General features: G+C 41.3%; 1 protein-coding gene across 1 annotated transcript; it reads left to right on the top strand.

Annotated features, from left to right (window-relative positions):
* Nucleotides 1–464: 464 nt before the first annotated feature.
* Nucleotides 465–22,238, top strand: sxph (saxiphilin). The gene is made up of 16 exons (XM_084316683.1): nucleotides 465–623; nucleotides 3,179–3,278; nucleotides 3,978–4,154; nucleotides 6,464–6,626; nucleotides 8,519–8,583; nucleotides 8,735–8,892; nucleotides 10,432–10,618; nucleotides 10,995–11,143; nucleotides 12,330–12,420; nucleotides 13,008–13,055; nucleotides 13,154–13,336; nucleotides 14,299–14,446; nucleotides 14,930–15,012; nucleotides 15,383–15,567; nucleotides 20,661–20,847; nucleotides 22,120–22,238. Exons 1-16 carry the CDS (start codon nucleotides 468–470, stop codon nucleotides 22,161–22,163), a joined length of 2,124 nt encoding a protein of 707 aa, XP_084172809.1. The 5' UTR covers nucleotides 465–467; the 3' UTR covers nucleotides 22,164–22,238.
* Nucleotides 22,239–25,897: the final 3,659 nt, after the last annotated feature.

Below are 25,897 nucleotides of genomic sequence, written 5' to 3'. Positions count from 1 at the left end.
GATGGGCTTCTTACAAACCGTGGACTAACACTTGATTAAGTGTTGTATTCTAATGTCAATATTGCCAGTGTTATCTTCGTTATCAAAGACGGCTCCTACTGTTAACCGATTAGTTATATAACAAAAGTTGTGGGAAAGAAATTCAAAAAAAATTCTGTTTACCTATATGGAAAGGTGACTAGATATTTTTCAGATTATGGTTATATATATAATATAAATTGATTTCTACCAATTTCATATTCATTCTTATAATTTTCTGTTCTTTGTTCTTTGTATATTAATTGATGATTATTGATGATGACTATGTAAGACACTGTAGATGAGATAGAGAACAGAACACATACACACACACAGTGTAAATCTTCGACTCAAAATAAAGATTGAATGCGTGAATCTTTGCTTTTCACAAGCGTTTACAATGATAACTCATCCAGATTACACTTGTCCCTGGCGGCGCAGCTAAGAAGATGCGGTGGTGCACGGTCTCGGATGTGGAGCAGAAGAAGTGTGCCGAGCTGGCCAAGGCTCTGGTGGCCGTCCTGCCCCCGTCTGCCGTCGCTGCCTTCGCCAGGTTGTCCTGCGTCCGCGCCTCCAGCACTGCCGACTGCATCAATAAGATCAGGGTGAGTCGCCTCCACAGTCTTGGGGTTGTTACTCCAAATAATCGCAGGGATTTTTCCACTGGTTTGTTGATTTAAAGGTGCCTTAAGTGGTATGTTATTGTCTACAGTACATATATAATAGCTATCCATTTCGACAGCCATCATCACTGTGTGTCTGGTCAGTAACATGGGTCTCTTAGTCCCTGCACTCTAGTAAACACAAAATATATTTTCTGGTATCCCTTCCCACTTTATCCAATCAGGAGAGAGAACTCCACACTGCAAAAATAAGAAATAAAACCTAGTTTTAAGCAAATATGTGCTGGAAACAAGTAAAATAATCTGCCAATACAGTAAGCAAATGTGGCTTGAAATAAGTAAACAAATATATATCTAGGGTTCTCTCTCCTGATTGGATAAAGTGGGAAGGGATACCAGAACATTTATTTTGTGTTTACTGCTGAGCGGAGGGACTGGGAAACTCATGCTACTGACCAAACAGTCTATATCAGTGATGGCTGTCGGAATGTAGAGCTACTTAACACTTATTTTAACCAAAAGATACCACTTACTTTAATAGATTTGTCCAAAGCCACAGGGTTGGATCTGGCTCACCTGTGGGGCTCCTATTAACTTACTGGAAAGGTCCTACTACTTTGTGTACTGTTACACGTTAGTGGTAGATTTGTGATTTAATGGTTTCGTTTCTCCACAATACGAGCGTGTTACTGTTTCATGACACAGTGCAAGGCTGATACCATGTAGGTGTGCACAGAAGTCAGGGCGTTTCAAAGTTAAAGATACTTGGATTTCAAATCAAATGTATCAGACTCGGTGGATAACCCAAATCAAATCAAATCAAATGTATTTGTAAAGCCCGCAATCACAATTAATGTCCCCATGGGCCGGACAAGTCTTCTTTAAACAAGTCAAGAAGAAACATCATATTAAATCAAGAACAAAAAACCCACCATGAAATCCAAAATAAATGTTAAATAAATAAATTCAACACTCCCAGACATACCCCAGCGAAGGTAAGGAAAAACTCACTAAAAGCCTAGCAATAGGAAAAAAGCACCACATACAATGTGGAGGAGAGAAACCTTAAAAGGGCCGTTCAAGGGGGGATCCCCCTTCTTGGATGTCGGTGATAGTGTTGCTATGGATGATCGATGGGTGGAGAATAAAACAGGCAAAATAGTTGGTATGTATGTACATATACGTGTAATAAAAGTAAAACACAAATATCTGCATGCAATAGCAACTGGGGTACATAGGAAAATGTTTGAAAGATTAAAAAATATATATATTGGCTTTTTTACCTATACCGATATTGTCCAACTCTTAATTTCCGATACCGATATCAACCGATACCGATATATGCAGGGTTTCCCCCCCCAAAAAACTGAATTATTTCAGGTAATTAACATTACATATCTCTTGTTGTGGAATTAACACAACATTATGCATACTTTTTACAATAAATAAAATCAGAATTTGTTCTTACTTGCTTGCCTGGGTAAATAACGGTTATAGAAATGAAAAAAAATATATGAAAAAGAAATTGGAAAACCGATACCGATATTTTCCGATATCACATTTTAATGCCAATATCGGCCGATAATATCGGACATCCCTATTAAAAAGCATAGGGAAACGAGCGCTAGTATGAAAATATGTGTTGTGGAATATTTTAAAGGAGCCAAACAGTGAAATTCAGATGAGTCAAATTGTATCAAAAGAACAGTTTTATTTCTGTGGCCACAGACAAGTATCCTCTACAATCAGAGACAAGTGTACACAAGCGTCTGACTAGAAAGTGAGAAAGTGCTCTGGTCAGAGTTAGAATTAAATACCAGCTGGGAATGACAAATGAAAACAAAGATGAAAAATGAAAACAAAAGATGGGTTTAGGGGTTTTGTCGTGTCTGACACAAGACTGGAGACAAGGCCAAAATGGTTTTCTGGGAATTATGTCATCTACTGTAAGTCGAGCTGTCCTGGGTCTTGGGTTGTCCAACAAACACTGGCTTTGGAATAGTATCTGTCCCAAATATCTCCAAACACTATCTCCTAAGCCACTAGTGCTTACCAAAGACGTGCTCCTAATTTTTCAGGAAATAAGTCATTCACCATGGCAAAAAAACAACATGAAGATCGACTGATCACATTCTTGTTCGACTAAGACCAAATGCTTTGGGACGGCATAGGGGCACATAGTCTTAATCTTCCCATGAACACTTGTAGGATGGTGATTCACACGACTCACGGTGGGACAGTGGTTACCACTGCTGCCTCACAGCAAGAAGGTTCTGGGTTCAAACCCCAGCAGGGGGCCTTTCTGTGTGGAGTTTGTATGTTCTCCCCATGTTTGCGTGGGTTTCCTCTGGGTACTCCGGTTTCCTCCCACACCAAAAGACATACATGTTAGGCAGGGACTACAGATGAAAACTAGCTCACTAACGCCGGGGCATTTACATTGATGTGGAAACTGAAAATATTGATTAAAGTCCACTGTCCCTGGGTAAAATTTTTAATTTTTAAAACGTAAAACTGAACTGATTATTTCTTGGCAGGCGAACCGTGCTGACATGGTGACGCTGGACGCAGGAGAAGTCTACTCCGCCGTGAAGCAGTTCGGCCTGGTCGCTGTCGCCAAGGAGATCTACAGCGACGGTAAAGTTTGAGTGTTTACATCCTTCATCCTCATAACACTAATATACATTCCCCATCACCCTTCGGTACTAGTGTGTGTCCGTACACCCCCGTCTTGTGTATGTGTCCGTCTCTCGTCTAAACCCAGGAGGCTGTATTTTTTTTTTTTTATACATTTATTTATTAGTCGTCAAAGGTACAGTTGAATACAGTACACATTGAATGGCACATTTTATATTTTCACCCTCCCCCCCTCCCTCCAGGGTTCCCACAGACATTGCAAAATTAAATTCAAGGACTTTCTCAAAAAAAAGAAAAAAAAGGATACAGTTCACTTTTAAGTGCTGTTTTCTATAGCAAAGATTAATAATTAATAAAGAGAAAAAAATACAAATTTAATCTGATACAATATTTATGGCTCAAAGCCAATCTCCGACAATTAGCAATACCTTAATTCAGAAAATACAAAATAAATTCAATTTCTTGATTCAGTACAATTCTATCATGGATGAACAACAACCCTTAATATGGTTGATCGATTTGAATTTCAAGAACTTTCCAAGCAGGCTTTGATCTCTTTTTTTTGTGTCAAAAACAAGCACTACCCATTTCAAGGACCTTGTGCGAACCCTCCCTCCCATTCTCCCTCCCCTGTCCTACCCAATCCTACAAATACACAACAGAAAACATAGAACATACAAACACATATCTCTCTCACAGGAGGCTGTATTCTGTCTGTGGCGGTGGTGAAAAACCGCTCGTTGGACATCCGCTCGCTGCGGGGCCAGAGGAGCTGTCACAGTGGGGCCCGGTGGACGGCCGGCTGGAGTCTCCCCCTCGGCTTCCTGCTCTCCCGCAACTACCTGACCTGGGCCAAGGAGCAGGCCCTGAGCCAAGGTAGTGAGGCCTTGCCGAGCCTGGAGGACAACGCCACTGAGTAGATAACAGAATACGATTCACAATTTAGAGATGGGAACTTAAAAGCATGCAGCGATAACAGTATATTGTCAGATTAATAACCAAGTGTTTTCGGAGGAACATTGGTTTCAAACTTTATTATCTAAAGAGTGTTGTGTTCATTCATAGTTAAAGACAGTAGAGGTTGAGTACTTTATTATCTAAAGATGGTAAGTTAGTGTTGTGTTCATTCATAGTTAAAGACAGTAGCGGTTGAGTACTTTATTATCTAAAGATGGTAAGTTAGTGTTGTGTTCATTCATAGTTAAAGACAGTAGAGGTTGAGTACTTTATTATCTAAAGATGGTAAGTTTGATTGATTGATTGAAAAGTTTATTAACAGATTGCAGAATGGGTACAGTACAGCTCAATACATACAATTGTTAAGGGGATGCAGACCAGAGAAAGACTTTCGTCTTGTTTACATCAGGGTCCCCCATTTTCAATTCATCATAACATATATGACATACACAACATACAGATAGACAGTACTGCTACATCTATACATTTATGACATACCAGATTTGCAAATACAGTACTGTTTGTGATACAAAAAGTGTCCAGAAAAAGAGTGTATATACATTTGACGTAGAAACTGTACATTGGAGGAGGTTGGGTGGGGGGGGTTGGGTAGGAGGGGTTGGGGGGGGGGGGGAAACACTGTACAACTGTACAAGCAAGACTGTACATTGGAATATTGACAACCATACTAGGTAATTTACTGTACATTGGAGGGGGTTGGGGGGGGGAACACTGTACAAACAAGCAAAACTGTACATTGGAATATTGACAACCATATTAGGTAAATGACTGTACATTGGAGGGGGTTGGGTTAGGACATTTACAGGGGCCAGTTTCGAATTGCAGTCTCCCGTAGGTGTTCTTTGAGAGTGGTTTTGAAAGTGGGTAGTGATTCACATTCCTTTACAGCTTTAGGTAGGGCGTTCCACATTGATGTGGCATAATTGCTAAATGTGTTTAGTCCCTTGTTTGAGCCGAATCTGGGTTTAACATGATTTGTGGAGCTCCCTCTGGTGTTGTGATCGTGGTATTCACTGACCTTTGGGAAGTATTTTGACATGTACATGGGTACCTTGGTCGTGTAGTGTATCTTGTAGACCAGGCCCATTGCAAGTTGCTGTACTCTGTCGTCTACTCTAAGCCATCCTAGGTTATCAAAGTGGGCAGGGGTGAGGTCGGTTCTAGGAGTAAGGTCAAGCAGTAGTCTGACCAGTTTGTTTTGAGATGTTTGTAATTTTGTTTTTAGCGCCTTTGAGGTGCTTTGGTACCATGAGGTACAAGCATAGTCGTAGTACCCTTGAATGAGTGCTCCTGCCAGAGTCTTCAGGGTATTCTTGTTTACCAGAGAGGAGATCCGGTACAAGAATCGAGTTCATTGGTTGACTTTTTTTTATTACATTGGATGCCATTTTGTCACAGGAGAGATTAGCCTCTAGGATGGAACCCAGGTAGGTCATTTCATCTTTCCTTGTGACAATATTGTCACCCACTGTAACTGAGAAGCCGTCGGTCTTGCTGAGTTTGTTATTTGAGCCGAAGAGAATGGACTCTGTTTTGCCCATGTGTAATGATAGTTTGTTATCAGCGAGCCATATGCAGATTTTGCCTAGTTCCGAGCTGAGGGTTTTTTCAACCTGTAACTTGTTCTTGTCAGAGACCAGCAGGCCTGAGTCGTCCGCAAACAGGAACAAGTTGCAGTCACAAGCTGATGACATGTCATTTGCATAAATTAGGAACAGTAGTAGAGGTTGAGTACTTTATTATATAAAGACGGTGAGTTAGAGTGTTGTGTTCATTCATAGTTAAAGACAGTAGAGGTTGAGTACTTTATTATCTAAAGATGGTAAGTTAGTGTTGTCTTCATTCATAGTTAAAGACAGTAGAGGTTGAGTACTTTATTATCTAAAGATGGTAAGTTAGTGTGATACTGTATATCACATTCACATTCCAAGTGTCTTGGATTGACTTTACAACTGCAAATACATGGGCTGTCCAAATAATTTCAAAACTGAGATATATGATTTTTGGTACAAGGGTTCAATTGTTCATTTTATATTGAGGGATACTTCATGAAGTGTTTATAAAAAGATTTGTATTTTGTTGTGTCATTAGAATGGTATGAGAATAAAATCTTTAAATCACATGTAATAGCCATGCTCGTTTAAACCCATGATGTGATAAATATTTCCTACGTCATGAATTCAGTGCTTGTTTTCCCTCCTGGGCAGATGTCAGCACCTTCTTCAGTGCCAGCTGTGTTCCTGGGGCATCTGCCATGGCACCCAATCTCTGTGCCCTGTGCCAAGGCCAGAAATCCTACATTCCCCAGCGGAACTACCACTGTGAAACCTCCCACAGTGAACCTTTTTACAACAGCCAGGGGGCACTCAGGTCAGGAGGGAGACTTGCCAAACCATGAGGCTACTGTTAAAGGTGCACTAATGCAGTTTTGGGAGATAATAATTTGGAAGTTATGGTTTCATAATTGAATAAGCAAACTGTCCTGAGAGGAACGTTGGGTTGTGTCCCTGGAACACTAACTGAAAAGCTTCTGTTTCACTGTTGCTGTTTACACTGGCAGGGCCTGCAGCTTTGTTAAGAAGAAGAGAAGAAGTATTTATTTGTCATGCAGATTTGTTAACACACACATGCGATGGGCGACCCACAGGAACACACACACATGTACTGAGTCGCTGATGAAATGTTCTCTGCACTTCCCATCCCGTCGTCCTTCCCCCCAAGGGCACAAGCACAAACATTTACTATTTCAAGAAGTATCTTCTAGGCTTACATTTGGTTCACACAGAGCCTCAAACTTCTTTAGTTTTTGTTTATGATGACATGAGATGTATAGTAAATAATATTTTGTAAATTAATTGTAGGCTCTTCATATGTAAACTCCCAAAACGGCATAGTGCAGCTTTAACTCTGGGCTTATCTTTTGTGTACTCGTAACTAGGGCCGCAGAGGGTCGGGTACTTTCTGGAAATTTCCCATAGGAAGTTCATTTTGGAAATGTTTCAATGAAAAGTATTTGCTTATAATAGTGAACTTTTGTTTTGGGGGAATGCACACAATAATATGATATAGGTATTGTGGCATGTTTTGTTTAAAATATCCCTATTTGATGGAAATTCAGTTCAACCCTGCACTGTGCATTCAGTGTGCCATGCACTCCTCCATCACATGTAGAGATCGCCAGTATCCAGAGACTATATAATGAGATGGATCACTGTGGTAGTTTTGAATGGGAGAAAATTATATTCAGAGAAAATTATAAAGTGATGTGATTTTATGTTTAGTACAATTATAATTAAAGATGCTATAGATAACATTCAACCATTGTGAACACTGATAAAATTATACAATTACAATCAAATTATTATTTGTGAAGCCCACAATCACAAGTTAATGTCCTCATGGGCTGGACAAGTCTTCTTTAAACAAGTCAAGAAGAAACATCGCAATAAATCAAGAACAAAAAAGCCATCATGAAATCCACAACAACACTCCCAGACATACCCCAGCGAAGGTAAGGAAAAACTCACAAAAAAACCTAGAAATAGGAAAAAAGCACCACAGGCACGGGGGCACAGTGGTTAGTACTGCTGCCTCACAGCAAGAAGGTCCTGGGTTCGAACCCCAGCAGGGGGCCTTTCTGTGTGGAGTTTGCATGTTCTCCCTGTGTTCACGTGGGTTTCCTCCAGGTACTTAGGTTTCCTCCCACACCATAAAGACATGCATGGTAGGCAGGGACTACAGATGAAAACTAGATCATTAGCTAATTCTGGCACATTTACATTGATGTGGAAACTGAATATGTTGATTAATGTGCACTGTCCCTGGGTAATTTTAAAAATTAAAATAAACATAAACAAGACTTAATATGTAATTGGGAATCATGCAAGTGGTTGCCATGGTAACTTAAGACTGTCGCAGATCCACTGGGTGGCACATGCGTAGAAGCTGGTCTAAATGGAAAATAATATTTTTTCTATCACAAAATTGTCCTTTTTGACCAACTTAACCATTCTCTGTTGTCTGTAATTTACCAGTGACTTCAGATATGGCATGGTAAATACAGCCAGTGCACATAACCCCTATATTTCCATTTTATTCCCATTGAATTCCCATGAATTCCTATATATTCCTTCCCAGTAATTTCCATTGAAACTTTCCACCTTTTGAATATTCCCGATATTTTGCAACCCTATACTCGTAACATACAAATGAGAAAATGATCACGTTCAACTCTTTCCCTTCTTTCCTCTTGTCTGTCACAGATGTCTTCAGTCCGGGGCAGGGGACGTTGCCTTTGTGGACCACCTGGCTCTTCAAAGTATTGAAGGTAACCCCCCCACCTCCCCTTTTGACATCTCAACATACACCTGCATCAATCCACTAAACAAGTTCCTCCAGAGTCTAAAAAATAAATCAAAATGTATTTTTTTTTACAAAACTAAAATCCAACTCTCTTTCTCTATTCTTCATTCTCCCAGAGAGTGAGAGAGAGGACTTCAGGTTACTCTGCACAGATGGCTCTGTCGCTCCCCTCAGTCAATACAAGAGCTGCAACCTGGGGCGTGGTCCGGGGGGTGGCATGGTCACCAGGAACAACATCCGGAAGATCGCTCGCAAGTTACTGGGGACGGCACAGGTAGAGCTTTGGTTTCCATCATTGCCTTCAACCCGTAAGAAAATGCACTATAGTGAAACTATTCTACTATATAACGGTCTTCTTCAAACTGTCTCTTTCCTTTGAGTGCACGATCTTGATAATGTGCTATATAGCTGTAGATATTATACTACTGTGTTTTATTGCAGTCTTACTTTGCATTTACAGCTTACGTACACGGTTACTCCATCAGATACAGCGTGTTTGATATATGCTGCTGAGCCTTAGTGCTCAATAAATCATAATTGTTCACACTGCAAGCCTTCGTGCTCAATTCTGATTTATTGCTCAGATCTTTTATTTGGCTTTTATTTTTACATCTTTTTTTCAAAGTGGCCAATATCAGATTCCAGTGTGTTGGATTCTCCGGTAATCAGCCAGTATCACCTCGTCACCTGTGGTTCTGTGAAGTTGTCTGCGTTGTGTTTATCTCTTTCTTATCGTACTGACTGATTCCCTCTATCCTACCCCGTGGATGCGTTCATCTCAAAAATAATTCGACACTGGCAACGTGATCTACTTCCTTAGATTGTGATGTTTATTTTCATAAACATAGCCTCGTACAAGATGGAAACAGTTCTGAAATGTCCTTGAAAAGTCTTTGAAGAAACTATATTCATTATTCTATTGATCTCTCCTGTTACCCCACTCGGTGGTCGTTGCGGCCTAGCTGTCATCCAAAAGGCCTTCCCTGTTAGCCAAAGCTAGCGATGTCGTGGCATTTCCCTTCCCCCACCCTTGAGGGTGAGGAGGGATCGTTTCAAAGTCTGCTTGTCTCAGCCTCGTGTCCTAGTCTAAACTTACACCGCGAGAAACTCACAGCTCATAACGTCTTTTCCATAGCAACGGGGGGCCCGCCCCTTTTCTTGTTACTAAGTGACACGATACCATGGCAACGCCAGTCTGGTCATCTTTGACACACTAAACGCTGTGGTTACACCTCTATGTGACGACTGCCCAGCGCTGCTGTAGTGTAGACAATGACCGTGGCTCGCTGGTTATCTATGGGCTTGAGAGCTCAGCTGATAAAAGGCCCTCGTCTGCAGTCTGACTGGAGACACACATACACGACTGATACTGTCCTCTTCCTCTGAGATCTACGAGTAGATGCTGTCATCTGCAGATATTTACATTATATACACATTGAAAAACAGGGCCATTCTATCAAGTGTGAACTGGTCACGCTCCTGAACTGACCCACATGCGCAAGTGAACAATAAAGAAGACAAATGTCAATCTAGAGTGACATAAAGGTTGCATTAAAGCCACATGATTGTTCAGATTGAGGTCGCATTGCAAAACAAATCAGACCTGTATCTGATTTAGGACCACTAAACCACTAAAAGATCAGATTCCATGTGATTTGTGCTGTTCACACTGAGTCACATATGATCAAAGAAATTAGCCTAAGGTAAATTTGGGAACCTTTCACACAGAGCTGGAAACACTGTCCATTTAGCGTTCCATGTCACCTCTTTCTGTCTTTTGTCACTAAAAGAAGGCTTCTTCTCCGCATGTTAGATGTTGTTTGGCCTGCGAGGACGGGAGAGGCAGCGTTTCCAGCTCTTTAACTCGTCCTCTTTCGGGAAGAGAGACCTGCTCTTCAAGGACGACACAGAGAAACTGGCTATTTTGGGCGACGACATGGACGTCAGTCAGGTGCTGGGACTGGATTATGTGGCTCTTCTCAAAGGACTTGGACATGAAGGTGCTCACTCACTCACTCTGCCCCCGGTGGTGGTTCACAGCATGGCACTTTGACTCGTGTTGAGCGAGTCTGCACCCCCAAAATTGTCAATCAATCAATCTGCACGGTGATTGATTGAATGAACATTTTATTAACAGATTGCAGAATGGGTACAATACAGTACGGCTCAATACACACAATTGTTAAGGGGATGCAGACCAGAGAAAGACTTTCGTCTTGTTTACATTTTCAATTCATAATGAATTTTAAGTAAGGGTGCAACTTGTTCCGTGCAATCCATTCTTTGTGGATTTAGCCCTATGTGTCCTTGTTTATATACTGAAGAAAGGATGGCTGTGATTTTACAACCTTATCGGAGTGTGTGTGTGTCTGGTAGGCAGCTCTTTGGAGGACAGCGTTGTGCGTTGGTGCTGTATCAGCACTGCAGAGCAGAAGAAATGTGAACAATGGGCCCTGAATATAAAGTCGGACCCGCTGGTGTGCGTCAGGGCAGTCTCCATGACTGACTGTGTGGAGAAGATCAAGGTGAGTTTAAAACTGTTACTGTACGTCACTGTTATTGTCCTTCATTACTGTACATCTCTGTCAAGTCAAGAGTTTTATTTGTCACGGCATACAAGGCATACAGTGAAATGCGGGTGGTCATGCCCGCAGCGATTGTGCAATAATACAAGTAATAAGAGTAATAAGACATAACAAGTATAATGTACATAAAAGTAAAAAAAAAAAATGCATGGTAAAATACATGCTAAGGTCCTGCGATAGTGCAATACAGTGTTAAGCTACGGATGAGGCACTGGGTCTTATGTACACTAGTATACAATACTATACTATACAATATACAGTTATACTATATATCCTTATGCTCTGTTACTGTACGTCGCTCTTACTGTACATCTATGTTACTGTACATTGCTGTTGCTGTATATCGATGTTACTGTACATCGTTGTTACTGTATGTCATTACTGTACATCTATGTTACTGTACATTGCTGTTACTGTACATATATGTTATTGTACATCACTGTTACTGTACATCACTGTTACTGTATATCTATGTTACTGTACATCAATGTTACTGTATGTTACTGTACATCATTGTTACTGTACATCACTGTTACGGTACGTTAATGTACATCACTGTTACTGTACATCGATGTTACTGTACATCACTGTTACGGTACATCGATGTTACTGTACATCACGGTTACTATACATCACTGTTACTATACATCACTGTTACTATACATCACGGTTACTGTACATCGCTGTTACTGTACATCACTGTTACTGTACATCACTGTTACTATACATCACTGTTACTATACATCACGGTTACTATACATCACTGTTACTATACATCACTGTTACTGTACATCGCTGTTACTATACATCACGGTTACTATACATCACTGTTACTGTACATCGCTGTTACTATACATCACGGTTACTATACATCACTGTTACTATACATCACGGTTACTATACATCACGGTTACTGTACATCACTGTTACTATACATCACGGTTACTGTACATCGCTGTTACTGTACATCGCTGTTACCCACACCCTTTACACTAAACTGGATCCCGCGGTTCTCAAGATGTGTGTAGGACGGGACAGACACACGCAGAGATTCCCTCCTTTATAGTCACATTGAAAGTTGATCCCAACCCTGATGCACACCTCATCATTCATAATTTACCAACAGAGGGATGAGGTGGACGCCGTCTCGTTGGATGCTACACATGCCTTCATCGCAGGGAAATGTGGTCTTGTCCCCGTAGTAACAGAATATTATGGTAAGGCTCCATATTCCGTTCCCACTAAGGTTGGAACGTTAGGCCTATCTTAAAGAAAATACATATATATAGTTCATATACATAGGCTACTCGCATATTAGATTCGATAAAAATGTATTGTCATTATACAGCACAAGTACAGTACAACGAAAAGAAGTTTGGCATCCAACCAGAGTACAAATGTAACGGTAAAGTGCAATAGTGATATACAATGTACAGGTGATTAAACTGGGTATAAAATGTATAAATGAGTACTACTGAGTGTATGTACAGAGTTATAATATTAATATGTACAGTGATACAGGTGGTAGTAGTCATACTGACGAGCAGCGTAACTAGTATGAATAGGTAAGGGATATGTACAGATATAGATATAGTATCTACAGATATACATACAGTTAAGGTGATTGTAATCTTCTTGATATAGATATAGTATCTACAGATATACATACAGTTAAGGTGATTGTAATCTTCTTGATATAGATATAGTATCTACAGATATACATACAGTTAAGGTGATTGTAATCTTCTTTAATAAGATAACAACTCCAGAGCCATTTGTGCTTTGTTTTCCTCGACTCTCCCAGGAGAAACATGCACTCCCGCTGAAGGAGCAACTCACCTCGAGACGGACGGTAAGATGAACAGAGAGCATCATTATCCCCCACTCTCAATGAACCTTGGTGGTTAACGCGGTGGTTTTCACGTGGAGCAACGCACTGTGTCCCCGCAGTGTTGCCCTCGGTGGTCGGCGTGGCGCTGGTGAAGCGCTCCAACAAGAACGTCTACTTCGGGAACCTCGGCGGCCGGCGGTCCTGCCAGGGCCACATGTACAGCCCCGCCGGGTGGATGCTGCCCTACAGATACAATCTGAGCGCAGAACATCAAAACAGCTCCCCCTGTGATCCCAACAAAGGTATTGCCTCTTAACTTCAGAAGTCATAGGGACGTTTAAATGGATGGTAAATATTCTAAGAAGGTAGGAGTCCTTGGAATCCATCAAAAAAGGGGACTTGCATCACTGGTTTAATTTGTTTATGTTTATTAAACTTTATTTATGTTTTTTCCCAGTAGTCATTTCCTTAGAAACAACTATTCATCCTGGGGTCCACACAAGACAAAATCAAATATAACCGTCACATGATGTACATTCACACAGTTACAATTATCAATAAAAAATATTATAGTTATAGAATAGAGGAAGTTCTCTCACCAGAATAGCGTTTTATGCTTAAGCACCACAATTATAGTCAGCCATCACATCAGAGAATATTACATCATATACTATAATAGTCCAAACTGATGTCTTTATGAATAATTGCTGTTCTTAATTTCCTTAAAAAACTGACCTTACTTGCAATCTGGGTTAAATACAGTAGCAGTCTGTTCCAGTATGACAGAGCTCTATACATTACAGTTTTCTTTAAAGCATTGGTTTTAGGTAGGGCTAACGTGACGCATTTCTGAGATGTTGGGAGCAGAAAGTGTTAGCAATTTGTAAGCAATTATTGTAATGATAATGCTAAACTTTATTTGTTTAGCAAAATTACACTTCACAGGGACAACAAAATGATGAAACAGAGGATAAAAAATTATCCAAGATAGGAATACAATTTCAGTAACAAAAAGGAAAGAAACACAAGATAAAATGAGATGAATTAGGAATTCAGCTGCTGTAGTTTTTCATTTCCAAATGACAATCCCATATTCCAGTCACTTTTAGTTTGATTAGGAGTTGTTATTGGGACCCCATCTTCATGTTAAATAACCCAACATGGGGGTCCGCAAATAAACCCAAGGTTGGAAGTGGAACCCATGATGTATAATATATAATCCTGTATGATGAGCTCCTGTTATTCTGCTCTGTTTCCCCTCTAGTCTACAACGCGGTGTTCTGGAAGGGCTGCCTCCCCGGCTCCCAGGGGAACCTCTGCAAAGTGTGCATGGGAGGCACAGAGGAGGCGGCCAGCAAGCGCTGCGCCGACAACCACAACGAACGTTACTATGGCAATATGGGAGCTCTGAGGTGTGCGTCTTGATGACCTGCCAGGATGTTGATTATCTGTTCGCATTTTAAAGGAATGCGTCAACATTTTGGGAAATTATCTTACCGTCTTCTCCAGAGAGAGACAAGAAGATAGATACCAGTTTCCTTTCTGTGCGTTCAGTAGAAAGCTATCTGGCTGCACGTCAATGAATGGAAGCGGACAGTGCCGATTAGCCTTCATGAGAGGTGTTAGTTGGACAAGGCCTAAGATGCTAAGCTAGGCTAACGTGTAGCCAGAGAGCTTTATACTGAACGCACAGAGAGGAAACTGGTATCTTATCTTCTTGTCTCTCTCTGGAGAAGACGATAAGCCAATTTCCCAAAATGTTGGCGTGTTCCTTTAAGATTGACATAGGGCAAATGATTGCGCTTATAGTCTTAACTAATTGTTATTTATTAGATTTGATAAAAAAAAATTAAAAATAATTGTTATTTATTATTATGATAATTTCTTTATTACAGGTGCCTGGTCGGAGACGCCAGCGGGAAGAGCTATGGAGACGTGGCATTCGTTGAGCAGCACAATTTAGAGACCAACATTCTCAGTGGGATATTCAAAAAATACAGTTTGTACATGTAGGGGCGACAGTTTGCTCAGGAGGTAGAGCGGTCGTCTGGTAGTCGGAAGGTTCCCGGTTCGATTCCTGCTCCTCCCGGGCAGCATGTTGGAAGTGTCCTTAACCCCTAATTGCTCCTGATGAGCAGGTTGGCACCTTGCATGGTTGCCTCCGCCGTCGGTGTGTGAATGGGTAGAATGTGAGGAACAATATTGTAAAGTGCTTTGGATAAAAGCACTATATAAATGCACCATTTACATGCTGCTCGCACGTACTGTAACTAATGCTCCAGTGTAGCTTTGGCTTTCTGTGGTTAAGTGATTCGTCTCATTGTGTCTCGCCACGCTCCGTGCTCCAGGTCTGAGCTCCAGTGGCTGGGCAGAAGGGTGGCAGTCCTGGGACTTTGAGCTCCTGTGCGGGGACGGTCGACGGGCCCCGTTGTCCGAGTGGGAGAGCTGTAACCTGGGAGCCATCCCGCCGAACATCATCATGACGCGGCCGGTGCTCACAGCGCGGGTGTACGACTTCCTCATGAAATCACAGGTCAGGTCCATTAACACATTGGCGGCCACTGGGATGCGTCTAATATCACTCTAGACGACCAGCATATGTAAACAGACTTGGGGCTGTTTTTAGAGCTAAATCTATACTTTATAGTATTGCTATCTGTCCATTCTCATTGTCAATTGAGACCATAAACCGTCCCTTCAAAATGGCTTAAAGAAAAGAAAATGCATCAATACGTTCTCATTTTATAGCGCCGTGAATATAAGCGTTATACGGGATTCCGGCTAGGATATAAATTCCTTTACTGCACACTGAAATCCGCGATCCAAAACGTATTCCAAGCTACAGGCTGCACATCCAGAATCCAGCTAACTGGAAACTCCATTGAAAGTCAAAAAAATGTATGCACCGTTCAGCCACAGGGCACACTGCATTATCGCGACAGCGCCCCTAAGAGGATCTGGCCGGTAATGCACTTTGTCGAATTCAAAGAGTAGGGTACATCACCAGTGCAGCTCTGCGACCTTGAATAGGTTATTCAAATGGAATAAAAGCCAAAACAACTTGCCACGGATATATCCGTCCTTCGGTCCTTTAACACATTAACTGCCACGCTTATATCCATCAATGTATGATCACTGCCACCAGTCTAAGCCTATGGAGATGTTTACCTTCTTTGCAGGGCTATAACTTTTTTAATTGTATTGCTAAATTGACATTACTATGGCCCATTCAACATCGATTATCTATCGTTCAGGATGTAGGAACGTTATACTTTTTCATTTATAGATTCATACGAAAATACCGTCTAGAATATAAATATGTTTTTATCGTTTTCTGCAGTAATTCCTAGAACGCTAGTTATAGGCATAAACGCATATATAGATTATCAACTGCCGTTTGTTGGCGATACACGCTATATAAAAAATGTCAACTGTACATGATCCTAAACGTTATGACTTATCATGCGCGGATGAACGGGGGGGGGGGGTCGTTTATAATTCCGTGATCGTCAGTAAATGCTTTATGTAGTATGGGTGATATATTGATCAGAGCAGTTTGCATGAATAATAATAAACAAACGCGCTGAAAATGACGTCAGCGTCCTCTTACCGTTCGCCGATGAGACTGGTGGAAAAAGATCCCACTTATTTGACGGTGATCTCCTAGATCCTTTTCCGGTTTGTATAATCATAATAAACGCCCAAATCATATCGATTATTGCGTTATGGCAGCGATCGCTACACACGGACGTCTGTCTAGAGTCCCGCAACAATATGTGAGTGGCGGACGCATTTGCCAGATGCACGGAGATCTCTAGAGATCCATTTCCGGTTGCAACTCGCCGATCATCCACCAGGTGGCAGTATTGAAGCGTTGCAGAGTTGTGCAGGCTCCCACTGTATCAGACCAGGCTCCGTGAGGGAATAATGAATACCATGGCGAAAAAATGAAATATGATCTCAATAACGTTGTACGCCGTGGAATAGCAGAATTAGCATGAACTTGAATCACGTTGTACAACATTTTTGGCGCAGGATGTGTTAAGCATGGAATCGAAACACGGATATATCCGTTCTTGGGCGGTATTGTGTTAAAGCATGGCCTTCATCTAAAGGCGCAATCAGTGATCCAAAACGTAAAACTAAAGTGTATCCCTACCATAATGGTATGGGAATAGGACATGTTTTCATTTTATAGCCGATTGACTGAGGTCTTGATACAAAGGATTAACTCTAGACAACAGGTAAATATTTAAGGTAAATATACGTTTTCAGTGTATTTACTGTATTTTGTGGCTGCAAAGATTTTTGTTTACGTTGGTAATGTTTGTAGACACTACAGTAAACCAGACATATCATCAAAAAGATTTTACTTACGAGTGAGCACCCACAGAGGCGTCTGGGACGGTCTGGCTCACGAAGTTCATATCAAACTGTCAAACTAGGAATTGCAGATCAAATATAATTGCATGTACATTTTCCTGCATAAACTTTTGTCAGAAAACATATTCTAGTAGTGAACCGTTTGATGGAAAACAAGAATTGGAAAGATGGAAAAGGTTTTTTAGAGGCCGTTGGCATCCAGAAATGTTACATTTACCGCCATCTGCTGGAATGTAATAACTAAATAGTACAAACTTTCATTCATGACATTTCCATGTTATTACCCAGACCCGACAAAATCCTTCCCACGGTGTACCATCTAGATCTTCTCCAGATATGTCTACAAGTATCTCCTGGCAGCGTCCAGCGTCATCTTGATTCTTTCCGACTTCCTCTGTATTTCAGCAGCACATATTATTTATGACCATAGCAATTGAATGCCCAAAAACATGCCTTCTTTCCGACGCAGGTATTCGGATCAGCTTCGTTCCTCTCCTGCTCCGGTTCATCTGGCACTGCCACCTTCTCGTCGTCTCTCTCCATTCTCTTCACAGCTTCGGTGACTGAAGCTTTTCTGTTCACGTCTTATTCACTTTCCCTTCCTTACTTCTCCTTGCTGTGCTGACCCCGTCTTGCCCTCGCACTGCAGGCACTTCACTTGCTCTTTCATTTACATTCACATTTCGTCATTTAGCTTATTATCCAAAGCGACTTACAAGTTCTGTACAACAAGTCGGCAGGAAGGGTACAACTCTGGCAAACAGTTTGTTCGTCAAACAGTGTTGAACTTGAGTGCTACAGTCTTGAGTGCATAGTACTATAGACATATATTAGCATAGTAGGGGCTAATATAGGCAAGGTAAATGGTGCATTTATATAGCGCTTTTATCCAAAGCGATTTACAATTTTGTTCCTCACATTCACACACCGACGGCAGAAGCAACCATGCAAGGTGCCAACCTGGTCATCGGGAGCAATTAGGGGTTAAGTGTCTTGCTCAAGGACACTTCGACATGCTGCCCGGGAAGGAGTGGTGTGGTGGAAAGTAGTCGAAGCTGAATAACTTACTCAGTCAAAAGAGACATGGTTAACTCAGTCAAAGTATCAATACAAAAATAGTCAGAGTATGGCTGGATGACTCAACAAAGTGGCTAGCTAGGACACCCGGAATGAGAGACCCCCCACTGGATCTGGGAACATCTTTATACAAAACTGGAAAGGGTGGGGGTCAATGGAATATGACATCTGGGAAGGTGAGACAGGAAGGAATGGGGGTAGGGATATGGATAGGAAAGAAAGATGAAAGAGAGAGAGGGGAAGGAATGGGTGGAGGGATGATGGCAGAAAGGAAAGATGGGTGAGAGAGATCAAAGAGAAAGGGGGGAAGGGAGTTTTATCTACCACAGTGGGAACCGGGAACCTACCGATTACCAGATGACTGCTCTACCTCCTAAGCCACTGTCGCCCCCCCCCCCCCAAGGTAGATTCCTTAGTAGCAGTAGCAGAGTGCATACTAGTAAAAGACGGTACGAAGGTAGGAGTCGCTGTCCACAACGCCCGATCCCCACCCATCCCACCCCCTAATACTGCCAATGTGTATTAGTACGGACGACCAGCTAAACTGAAAGCAATGTGGAGCGCTGGGCTCGAACAGGCGAACCCAGCGTCTCCAGTATTCGTGGTGAGCGCCTTGCCCACTGCACCATGTAGCCGCCCTTACTTTACCTTACTTCTTAAGCTTAGCATTGTATTGTATTTTATTCGTATTACTTTTTAGCATGTCTATTTTATTATCTGTTCTATTTTAATATTTGTATCTTTGCACAATCGAGGCGGGCATGGCCACCTTCATTTCCCTACATGTCTTGTGTTTATGCTTGGATTTTCTATTCTCAGATATTTTTATTGTCATTTCATTACCCTGCCTGTACCCCCTCCCCCTCCCCTGTGCTGCTATGACCCGTGACTTTCCCCAAAGAACCCCTGAATTTAATAAAGGAACATCTTATCGTATCGTATCTTATCTTATCTTATCAGGGGACGACAGTAGCTCAGGAGTAAGAGCGGTCGTCTGGTAATCGAAAGGTTCCCGGTTCGATTCCCGCTCCTCCCGGGCAGCATGTCGAGGTGTCCTTGAGCAAGACACTTAACCCCTAATTGCTCCCGATGTGCAGGTTGCGTCTGTCCTTCCCACGTCTTCTGACTCCTCTACATACTGCAGCAACATATTCTTGACAGCGTAAACATCTGAAAGGAACCCTCTCACATGGCCTCTCTCCGACAATTCCCCTTCAAAACTTTAAGCACATGGTATTTCTGTCCTCTCTTCTCCCCTTCTGGGAGTCCAGTCGTTCTTCTTGCCCCACACACACCTGCAACCTCCCCGAAAACCAGGCTTTCCTTTACTTATTCCCTTCATCTTTGCTTCTGATCCAAGCGGGAAGCGATCCACACTGCTATGATCTTTAAATGCACAAATCTTAAGGGCTCTATCTCTCTGGCGCTTCGAGACACAATCTATGACAACCATTCCACTTCTAGTTATCCTGACTGGACGCACATCTCCCAGGTTTTCCCCATACAAACCATTTCCAACCACACTTGATGTCCTTGAAGATCCCGTTTGTTCCTGTCACGGCTGTCATCCCGGCGAGAAGCGTCTCCTCTTTTCTCGTTTTCTGACTGGAATCGCTTGAGTCCCATCATTTATTCTTCTTCCTTTTCCTTTGTATTTTCAGTCCCTCTAGTGTCCTCGTCTTCAATTTCAAGTTCGCTCTCCAACTCTTGCTCCGACGGGGGAAAACCCAAGATGGTCATGCGAAGGTTTTTGCGAGCGAGCTGCCGTTTTGGACACAGCGTGTTTTTCACATGCACACGCCTGAAGGTTGATCCCGAACACTGCAACATACTGTAAGAAAACACAGTCAAGTCAAGCTTATTAATCCCCTTGGGGAGATTCACGGCAGAGGGGAGGGTCTCTGCACATACAGACACCACCACACACTTCTAGTGGGTCATAAGTGATTGAGGATTCTTTTTGTGACGGTTTCACTGGAATTCTGTTGCTAGGGGAACAGTTTGGACCCAATTGTATTTGTCAACTATTGCACTATAACACTGCAACAGGAGATAAACTTGGGTCCTTTCATAGTGTTACTGTTCTCACTTTGAAACCATCTATACATTGTTTTTTTTTAGGAAAATGCTACTCATTGTGCCTTTTCTTTTTTCTTCTCTTTGTAGGAGACTCTGACAGCCAACCCAGACATAGAGTTCAGACTCTTTCAGTCGACAGAGTACGGGGAAAGTGATCTGCTCTTCAGAGATTCAACACAGTGCCTCGTCCACACCAGCCACCTGGACTATCGCACCATCCTCGGGGAGGAGTTTTACAGACACGCGGAAACGGTCTTCAACTGCACACATTCCGGTATGGCTTCAGTCCAGTGCGTCGTCTGATATCTCAAATTCGTAAGAGAACTTAAAGGGATAGTTTGGATTTTTTGGGACATAAAGTGGTAATGAAATACTTGCTAGTAGCGTAATCTATGCATAGCCACTAGTTGTCGAAGTTCCGTCATCCGGAAACAAAGAGGTTTGAATCCACACCACAACATGCAAACAAATGTTTTAACCATCCGCAACAGAATACAACAGTCTGATGCTTGATTCTTCTCTCAAACTGACACGATACATTGGAACTAGCCAGCTATATAACCCCAGTGTGTAGTAATATTTACATTTACATTTAGTCATTTAGCTGACACTTTTATACAAAGCAAATTACAAGTTCTGTATGACAAGTCAGCAGGAAGGGTACAACTCCTACAACTGAGTAACAATGTTCATCAAACAATGCTGAAACTTGGGTGCTGCAGTGATGAGTGCATAGTAGTAAAGACATATTAGTATAGTAGGAAGAGTGCATGATAGTATTAGACAGTAAGAAGGTTAGTGTTTTCTTTATCTTTTATTTTTTATTATTCATTTCAGATATTCTTCAAGAAACAAAATAGTACCAAGATATCAGAGTCTGAGAGAAGTGTTACCGTTCAGCTCACTTTGCCACTGACACACTTTCAAAGTCGAGCTTTAAGCACCAAACTCGCATAACACGGAGAGGTATAGAAGGGTTGAAGTTACCTCGGTTGACAATATTGTTTTTGAAGCCCTCATCCCATGAGCGTCCTTGGGTCCTCTGTTCGCCTGCTGAGCTCCGGCTAGCATTGTTTACTCTACTGGCAAGTATGTCAAGCCACATGTCAAGATATCCAAACTACCCCTTTAAACTCTCATGCTGTGTGCATCATCAGGGGGGGGGGGAGTTTTGAGTTATGAGCTCTCAAAGTACTACTGTACTGTATATAGTACATACAGTAGAGGGGCGTACAGTACGGGGGCGACAGTGGCTCAGGAGGTAGAGAGTCGTCTGGTAATCGGAAGGTTCCCGGTTCGATTTCCGTTCCTCCCGGGCAGCGTGGCGAAGTGTCCTTGAGCAAGACACTTAACCCCGGTGAGCAGGTCGGCACCTTGCATGGTTGCCTCCGCCGTCAGTGTGAGTGAATGGGTAAAAGATGTGAGAAACAAAGATTGGATTGCTTTGGATAAAAGTGCTATATAATTGCACCATTTACCATATATTTACCATTTACCATCACTCTTACGTGATAATAATACATGCATTATTGCTTCCCTTGGACAGATATCTTGGAGTTTTGCAACCAGGACGTGTGCAGTATATTCTGATGGACAGAAGGCAGCAGCCTCCTATGTACCGAGGCAGAACTCAGAACCTTCCTTCCTTCCCACCCAGCAGCTGAAACTGTTCTTCAATTCCAAGATGGTAACTCAAACTAGTTGTTTCCAATAGAATGTTTATGTTAGGTAGTCCCCCAATTTGAAACAGAAACTCTGACTGCCCAACCAGTCTGCTAATCATGTTGTGATTTCTCAAAACGCAACTGAGTAACACTAGCTGGTTATGATGCACAGTTAACGCAGATTTCAATGGTGAAATCCTTTACACTATATATCATGCTGCTTTACGATTTGTAACAAACAGCTTCACACATCACTGTGTATTGTATGAATTGTCAGGTCAGTCATCCCTGACCATAAGAAGACATACATTGGTATGTATTTGTATACAAAACCATCCTGGGGCAGCTACCAACTTATTCAACCAAGAGGTGGACATTACAATTTGAGATAACAAAATTACATCTCATCATGTTCCCACTGTCAGAACTGAATTTGAGAAACATGCGTTCAGCTATGCTGCTCCATTCTCCTGGAACCTGTTAAAAAATGATTTGAAGAGTCCCTCATTGGAATTGGAGGCATTCTTGCCTTGGAGTGTTCATGTTTTTAATATTGTCTGTTTTCATTGAAATGTGAAGACATTTTCTCAATTCATATCTGTGTTTTTATTTGTTTGTTTTAATGTTGTTTCTATGTGAACATTTTCTGTATGCTGCCTTCTTGGCCAGGGCCCACTTCAAAAAGAGGTGGAAATATCAATTTGATTGGTTATGACATACAATTAATGCAGCTTCCAATTGTGAAATCGTTTCACTGCTCAGTTGTTAGTTTAAAAAAAGAAATGTATATATCTATCTACAGCACCTTGCAGTAGTCTCTCTAGCAGCATTTGAAGCCTTTGTTGTTTCCCTCTTGCAGTAAAAAGGTATACCACCACAACAACATGAAGGACTACATGAAAGTCAATGGAGAATGCTGGAAATTAATTCCCCAAAAATACTTCCCGTTGCCTGATGTGAAAAATATTCCCATATGCTCATCCTTGTGCCTCTGTAACTTACAAACTAACTAACAAAGCACAGGCTATTCAGCCCCATAGTTTTCAAGATATTGGAACAGATTCACATACCCACACACTCACTCACACAAAATCATACAGTCCTCTTGACAGGCTCTGCCTTCCGTGGCTATAATTGCTGTGTTTACGAACAACACATTCAAACTTTGGAAGCCAGAAATGTAATTTGCTGTGGCAATAGTAGGTTACCGAGCCTGGAATTCAAATTCCTTAAATGCTCTCTTATCAACGATGAGGATGAATCACTGATCACACGAGTTATTACATGAAATGGGTGCCATTTGTAGCGTTTGATGAGTTTGGAGAATGCAATTGAAAAATACATTGGATGTTTAATACACCAGCATTTGAGCAGTTTTCACTTGGTTTTATTCAGAAATAAAATGCCAAATGGCTGTTTTTACGTGTATCATAAAAAACAGCATTTGAGCAGATATGGCGTGTGGTTTTGTTAAAGAGAGAAGACGAAAAATGCATTTAAATGTGTTTTTCGTTTTGTTGATGTGAATTGAACATAGATTGGACACTCCATACAAGGATCTACCATGTTCTACTCCTAATACTCAGAGAATGTTCTGCGTATATCAGTACTACAGTATAGGATTCTCGTGAATTACCAACCAAACTATTTCCCATTTCCAGAGAAAGATAACTGAATTTTTTTTTTTTTTTTTTTTAGATATTTAGGAAAATAACATTTTAACGGTGCTATAGATACATTTTTATGTAGAGTAATCATTTAAAATTAATAATACACCCACAGAGCTTTTAGGAAGGTGGGGAATAAAAGTATTCCCATTTCCCATTTATCATTTAAAATGTTTACATGTTGCATGCATGTATCCCCTCCATACTAACCATTTCCCCATGTGGAATGCACCTGATTGGATACAGTAAATTACATGCTGGTGCTCGAGTCTAGTGCAGGGGTTCTCAAACTTTTTTATACCACGACCCCATTTTATTTAGGATTTCTTTTGCGACCCCACACTTAATGTATTGCGTAATTTCAACATGGAATTAAGGAATATCAAAATAAAAGCTCACGTTGTTGAACTTCATCATGCATATTTATTAGAACATTTAATTACAGCACTATGTTATCAATACACATTTATAAAACAAGGCTTATTTAGCCAAAATATGTTGCCAGAACATTAAAAAATATATAATTATAGATTTGTATTTTTTTTACTTGCCAATGCGCCTACCCACGACCCCACTTTGGGTCGCGAACTTGCGACCCGTAGTTTGAGAACCGCTGCATAGTGCCATATCTAGTGGCTGAATGTTATCTATAGCACCTTTAACTTTAGATCTCCCGGACAATGATAATGTCATGTAATTTTATTTGACTTACTCTGAAGCATTATATTACCCAAACATAAAATTCCGGGCCACTTACCCTGAAGTTGTTGAAATGGTTGAAAATGTTTATCGAGTCTGTTTGTTTACTGGGGGCTCAAAGTCACATTCAATTCATCATGACAGTGCACACACACACATTCACATTCTCAGAATGAGTATAGAGTATTGTGTATCTTTTCAAATATTTTCTTTTAGAATGATACCTCTTGTTTTTACTGTGTAGTGTACTGTGTTTTTATTGTGGTGTTTCTTTTTACAGTGGTGTTACTGGCTTATTATATTGATTCATTGTTTTGTCTGTATGTAGCTACTGACCAGAGCGAAATGTCAGACAAAGCTTACCAAAAGCTCAAACAGTGAACTCCAAGCCCACATGGTTGAACTCAAAATACAAAGAAACAGACTAAGAAATGATGTAAACACCATGATCAAATCCACAAAAAAGAATCATCAATGACAAAACTGAGGAAAACAAAAACAAACCCTATGAACTTTGGAAATTACTCAACTAGGCTGCAGCAAAAAACTAAAAACCAGATTTACAAACATAAACATAAAGACAGAAAACACTCATCACAGACAAGCTGGATGTGGCCAAATACCTAAACATATTCTTTACAAACATAGCCACAACACTGGTTAATAAACTACCCTCCCACTCAGGGCATTTTGGGGTAGAACACATCCTAGCCAACCTAGGGGTCCGCAAAGATGACTTCAAACTTGAAATGGTAACAACAGATGAGGTACTCAAAAAACTGAGCGCCCTCCAACCTAACAAGGCCACTGGCCATGACAATATCCCCTCCAAATTCCTCAGAGACTCGGCAGTCACCATCACCCACATAATAAACCTCTCCATAAAACAGGGACACGTCTCCAAATACTTCAAAATTGCGAGAGTGACCCCCCTGCACAAAAAAGGCAGAATATTAGACCCAGGCAACTACCGCCTTGTTTCTATTCTTACCTCCATCTCGAAAGTCATGGAAAAAAGAGTATGAACAGGTAGAAAAGTACCTTGCAGGAAAAAAATCTAATCTAGGAATTCCAATTTGGCTTCAGAACATCCCACTCCACTGACACATGCCTTCTCTATTTGAACGACCACATCAAACAAGAGGTGGACGCGGGCAAATACTGCGGCATGGTCATTGAAAATGTATTGAGCTGTACTGTACCCATTCTGCAATCTGTTAATAAAGTTTTCAATCAATCAGTCATATTGAAAATAGGGGACCCTGATGTAAACAAGACAAACGTCTTTCTCTGG

Source organism: Notolepis coatsorum (genome assembly GCF_963971535.1).
Source record: "Notolepis coatsorum genome assembly, chromosome: 6".
In the NCBI taxonomy this organism is placed as follows: Eukaryota; Metazoa; Chordata; class Actinopteri; order Aulopiformes; family Paralepididae; genus Notolepis; species Notolepis coatsorum.
Note: the sequence above shows the minus strand (reverse complement) of the source record. Positions and strands in the feature narration are given on the sequence as shown.

What these genes read in the sequence shown, in the direction of transcription:
- sxph (XM_084316683.1), top strand. Translation starts at nt 468, where the DNA reads ATGCGGTGGTGCACGGTCTCGGATGTGGAGCAGAAGAAGTGTGCCGAG. An exon ending in ACTGTGTGGAGAAGATCAAG is followed by an intron (nt 11,144 to 12,329) that starts GTGAGTTTAAAA and finishes ATTTACCAACAG; the next exon opens with AGGGATGAGGTGGACGCCGT. An exon ending in CGTAGTAACAGAATATTATG is followed by an intron (nt 12,421 to 13,007) that starts GTAAGGCTCCAT and finishes CGACTCTCCCAG; the next exon opens with GAGAAACATGCACTCCCGCT.